The sequence below is a fragment of the Dipodomys ordii genome, unplaced genomic scaffold (assembly GCF_000151885.1).
Source record: "Dipodomys ordii isolate 6190 unplaced genomic scaffold, Dord_2.0 Scaffold268, whole genome shotgun sequence".
NCBI lineage: Eukaryota > Metazoa > Chordata > Mammalia > Rodentia > Heteromyidae > Dipodomys > Dipodomys ordii.
Genome location: NW_012267484.1, coordinates 302,337 through 308,038, shown reverse-complemented (window position 1 = coordinate 308,038; position 5,702 = coordinate 302,337). Strand labels below are relative to the sequence as shown.

General features: G+C 51.2%; 1 protein-coding gene across 1 annotated transcript in view; it reads right to left on the bottom strand.

Moving 5' to 3' along the window:
* Positions 1-358: 358 nt before the first annotated feature.
* Lbr (lamin B receptor) overlaps positions 359-5,702 on the bottom strand; it is a 32,993-nt gene continuing 27,649 nt past the window's right edge. The window contains exons 10-13 of the mRNA XM_013036253.1: positions 2,457-2,625; positions 1,047-1,127; positions 842-964; positions 359-673 (exon numbers count right to left, since the gene is read on the bottom strand). Coding sequence (XP_012891707.1) covers positions 513-673; positions 842-964; positions 1,047-1,127; positions 2,457-2,625 — 534 coding nt within the window. The 3' untranslated portion in view covers positions 359-512. The remainder of the gene's footprint in view (positions 674-841; positions 965-1,046; positions 1,128-2,456; positions 2,626-5,702) is intronic.

The window sequence follows — 5,702 nt, the reverse complement described above, 5'->3', positions numbered from 1 at the left end:
TCCCAAGTGCTGAGATCACACCGGTCCTCGCTGCCCCCATGGGGAAGTGCTGTCCTTGCTGGGGAGGGACGGTCAGGACTTTGCCTGCCTGGCAGGCATTCTACCAAGCCCAAAATTCTATTTTAATGCACTGAACCATAAGTGTATTTTAACACAACACTGTTTTCATCTTTAAAAAAATCAACAGGCAAAAAAAAAAAAAAAGCAAAAGCAAAGAACGCAGCTTGGAAGGAAATGAAACTATACACATCAAGAGCATCCTTTTGGGTGGGAGCCTGGGGCGGGGGTCTCTACTCCCCCCCGCCCTCCCCTCCCCCCCGGTAAATGCTAGATTCTTCATTTGTATTTGTTCCTTAGGTGAACGGGTAAAACTTTAATACGAACACAGTGAACCCGACTACATTAGAAGACCTACTCTGCATCTATGGTCCCAGCTCAAAAAGACGACAAACTCACAGCCCGCCAGTGCACACAGAGTCCTAGGGACTCTCCTTGGGGGAGGGGGTGCAGGCTCAGTACACGTAGGGGAGGAGGCGGTAGGGCACCCGCTGGCAGTACTGCTCCCAGGCCAGGCCGTACTTCCTCCGGCAGTGCTGCTCGTCCCGGGCCTCGCGGTGGACCAGCAACGCCGTAAAGTAGATGACGTAGAAGTAGGGCAGAAGGTGACCAAAGCCTGCACGCAGGGGACAGATGTCTACTAGACCTGTGCTTCTCTCCTGCCTCGACCCCCCCTTACAGGGGACCCTCCCAGCCCCCTGCCCCCCGCAGCAGGTGGAGAAGGACGAGCACACGGTGCACACAGTGCACACCACGCTGGGCCCCAGGAGTGCGGCCCGCTTACCGCAGGGCAGGGACCAGGCCAGTGCCATGACCAGGTCGCCCAGGTAATTGGGGTGGCGGACGAGGCCCCACCATCCGGACACCAGCAGGCTCTTCCCAGTAGAAGTCTGAATCGTTTTTAAATCTACACAGAAACAAAGGCACACTTAATGACCTCTAAGAAAGAGACTTAAACCCCCACATCAGAAACAGAAATCAGAACTCACGCGCAAGCTTTGGGTCCATGGGATTTTTCCGGAATGCATTTTTCTGAGAATTTGCACATCGGAAGATTACATATCCACAAACTGAAATGTTAAGTCATATTTCTGTTAATAATTTAGATAGTCTAACGCTAAAAATCATCTAGAATTTCTCTTACAAATCATTTCTGGGTTCTGAGGAAATGTCCTGATGAGAATAATGTGATCTTTTAAAAACAAAAAAAACATTCTTTTGGAAGTGGGCTCAAGTGGTAGAGCGCTCGCCTTGAGCTGAAGAGCTGAGGGACAGTGTCCAGGTCAGAGTTCAGGCCCCACGACTGACAAAAAATAAAAATGAACATTCTCGGTTTACAATGTCAAACAGTATTTGGGGGCACTGCACTGAGGCGGGGACTCAGGCCTCACACCGGCTAGGCGGGAAGGCGCTCCACCTCTTCAGCCACGCTCCTAGCCCTATTTGGCTGTCTGGAGGGTTCTTTCCTTCCTGCACACCCCCGCTGCCTCGGCCAGGACCAGAGGACGGGCCTCACAGTCTCCTCTTCTCAGTGGTTGGGTGGAAGGCAAAGACACCCCCTGACAGAGGTGGTGTCTGAGGTCTGCATCATCGTCCACCACGGCTCAAACCCACAGGTGAGGCAGAGTGAGATAGCAGCCCCACCAGGAAGGCCGCGCGGGCCCAGCTGCAGGCTATGCTGGGAGCGGCACTTGGGTTAATAATGCCAAAATCAGCTGGGTGGCCACTGGCTCATGACTGTTACCCTAAACTGCTCAGGAGTCTGAGATCTGAGGATCACGGTTCAAAGCCAGCCCAGGCAGGAAAGTCTTGATCTCCAATGAACCACTAGAAAACCAGAGGTGGCGCCACGGCTCACGAAGTGCTAGAGCACTCGTCTTAGCAGAGCAGCCCGTCACCAATAAAATAAAATGCCCAAACCAGTAGGCCTGGCACGACACTTTACGACCAGCAGGCCTGGCACAACTTTTACGACTGTCTTCGGAGTCCAGAGTAAACAAAGGCCTGTGCTGGCCACTACTCACTAGACAGAAGGACACACACGCACACAGACAGGTCAGCCCCGGGTGAGATCATATTCACCCAATGGCTCTGCATTCCTTCCATGTCACATACCAACTCCCCTCCCCTACTTCTGGTCAGCTTAATGACCAAGGAGTAAGGAAAAAATACCCTCAACTGGGCAAAATCAGAGCTGTTCTCCTCCCCTCCTCCCCTGCCCCTTCCCCCCTTCCCCCTTCCCTTTCTCCCCCTCCTCCCTCCCCTCCCACCCCTGCTCTCCCCCCCTCCTTTCCCCCACCATCCCACCTTGCCCATGAAAGGACTTCCAGCCTGAGCTGTGACCAGTGGGAATGGCCGCGACAGGCAGGCAGGCAGGCAGCTCCATTCGCAACACTCACGTTTCAGGGCGGTGGAGAGCGCGGCCACAGGCCACGACAGGTCCTGGGGGTGGCGGACCAGGTAGAAGGCCTGGAGGCTGTAGGTGAACGGAACCCATACCAGATCTCCAAATGCCAGCATGAACCCAAACCCATCGTGCGTGATGTCCATGGTGGTCAGCAGAGCCTCCTGTGCACACGGACAGACAGGGAGGAGACCGCTGGGGACACACAGTGCCCACATGCGTCCCACGGCTGGCCACGAGGGCAGGCCAGCTGCCCTGCGCCCGACCGCGGGACCGCAGCGGCCTGCGTGTCACTGGGTGGCGACCCTGACCAGCAGGTGTGCGCTCGTGCGCTCCTACCCGGCTGTGTACGGCTTGGCCTCACCTCTGCCCCTGCCCAGGGCCTTCTCAGCTGGGCCACCCGAGTCGGGGTGGAGAGAGCTCCTCTCTCCAGAAGTGGGGACCACTTTCTATTTCCGTCACCCACGCCTGGCAGATCTGGCAGGGAATGAGCAGGACAGTGAGGCCACCAACTCCCACAGCAGCCTGCACTGCCTCCCGCGGCACAGGCTCCTCCCTTGGCATGGCACCAAGCGCATCCTGGCAGGCCAGGGCCCCTGGGCTGGACCTGACACGGGCCCACAGAAGAACCTTGCTGCCCAGCATGCCTGGAATCCTAGCTCCTCCAGCAGCTGAATATTGAGGACTAAGGTTTGAGGCCAGCCCAGGAACAAAGCACACTAGACTCCATCTCCAAAATAACTAGCCAAAAGCCAGACTGAAGGCACAGGCCTAAGAGGTGGAACATGGACTGAGCAAAGTTCAAGTTCAAACCTGGGACCTGCCAAGGAAAGTTCCTAGCTTAAGAAAGAGATTAAGAAATAAAATGCTCATTCATTCCTATCTAACAATAAACCCAACAAAGGAGGAAAGAACCTCAAAAGAAAACCATAAAGCTGTGCACTGGCTCACACCTGAAATCCTTCTGAGCTCCAATGATCAAGGTCCAAAGCCAGCCTGAGAAGGAAAGTCCATGAGACTCTTATCTCCAATTAATCATCAAAAGCTGGAAATGGAACTGTGAATGAAGTGGCAGAGCGCCAGTCGAGTACAAAAGCCAAGGATGAAGTCGGGCGCTGGTGGCTCACGCCTTGTAATACTAGCTACTCAGGAGGCTGAGATCTGAGGATCGCGGTTCAAAGCCAGCCGGGGCAGGAAACTCTATGAAGAGTCTTATCTCCAATAAACCACCAGAAAAACCAAAAGTGGCACTGTAGCTCAAGTGGTAGGGCGCTAGCCTTGAGCTGAAGAGCTGAGGGATAGCACTCAGGCCCAGAGTTCAAGCCCCACGACTGACCAAAAAAAAAAAAAAAAAAACAGGCAAGGATGAGTGCAACCATGCAGTACTAACACACACAGATAAACAGACATGCCTGCAATGTGTGGAAGAAAAGAGACCACAGAAGACAGAGATGGCCAGTTTAGGAGAATCATTATCAAGAACACATCACACTGCCAAGGTCATCTACAAATGTAACACAGTATCTATCGAAATCCCAACATCAGTCCTCACAGAGATCTTAAAACTCACATGGCAAGCTATTCTTGATCCTCACAGAGATCTTAAAACTCACATGGCAAGCTATTCTTGAGCAGCCAGAGCAATCCTGAACAACAATGCCAATGCTGGTGGTCTTCCAATACCAGACTTCATTATACTATAAAGCCATAACAAAAAAATTGGCTTGGTAGCTGCCCAAAAGCAGATCCTAAGACCAATGGGACAGATCAGAAGACCCGAAAATAAGAACATGCATCACAGCCAACTGCTATTTGACAAAGAAACAGGAAACACACATTGGAGAAAGAAGACCTCTTCACCAGACAACACCAGAACTGGACATCCACAGGCCGACTTAAACTGGACCCCTGTCCCTCATGCTGTATCAACTCAAAGTGGATCAAATACATGCCTGTCAGGCCTGAAACCTTGCGACTACAACGAAGAGGAGTAGGGAAAATAGGCCAACTTGTCAGCATGGCAGAAACTTCCTGAAAATAATTCTAGGGGCTCAGCAAATAGAAGAATTGACAAATTGAACTGCATTAAGATACAAGGCTCCTGAGCACAAAAGACCTTGCCTAATAAGGGCAACATCCTGGGTTTGATCCCTAGTATCAAAAAAGACAACAAAAAATTAAAAAAAATAAAAGTAAAAACTAAAACCCCAAGGAATCAATAACCCAGGTAACAAACGGGCAAAAGAGCTGAACAGGTACTTCTGGAGAAGTTTAAAGAGCTAATAAACACATGAAGAAATGGTTAGCATCCCTGATCATAAAGGAAATGGAGGGCTGGGAAGGTGGCTCAGTGGTGGAGCGCTCGCCTTGCATGCCTGAGGCCCTGGGTTTGATTCCTCAGCACCACATAAGCAAAAAGAAAAAAGCCGGAAGTGGCACTGTGGCTCAAGTGGTAGAGCGCTCGCCTTGAGCTGAAGAGCTGAGGGACAGTGCCCAGGCCCAGAGTTCAGGCCCCACGACTGGACCCAAAAAAAATAAAAAATAATAATAAAGGAAATGGAGGCTGAGATCTAAGGATTGAAACCAGCCAGGACATGAAAGTCCATGAGACTCTTATCTCCAATTAACCATCAAAAACCTGGCAGTTGAGGCTCACATTCTATAGCAACAGCCAAGAACACAAAAGCTCAGGGATAGCGCCCAGGGCCACGTTCAAGCTCCAGGATCTCTGAAAAAAAATCTGAATATTCAGGGCTGGGAAGTTGGCTCAGTGGTAGAACGCTTGCCTTGCATGCATGAGGCCCTGGGTTCGATTCCTCAGCACCACATAAGCAAAAAGAAAAAAGCCGGAAGTAGTGCTGTGGCTCAAGTGGTAGAGCACTAGCCTTGAGCTGAAGAGCTGAGGAACAGCGCCCAGGCCCAGAGTTCAGGCCCCACAACCGGACCAAAAAAAAAAAATCTGAATATTCATGTTCACTACAGCAATATTTACCATAGCCAAGTAATGGAAATAGTCGGGTGCCCTACAACAGAAGACAGGTCAATAAAATGTGGGGTAGAACAATCAAATTATATCATTTCCCAGGAAAAGGGTGGATCTGGGAAAAAAATGATACTAAGTGAAGTAAGCCAGACCCAGAAGGACAAAAGGCCATGTTTTCTGTCATGTGTGGATAACAGAGACAAAAGACAAGCTCCCAGGTACGTACGTACACACACACACACACACACACACACACAC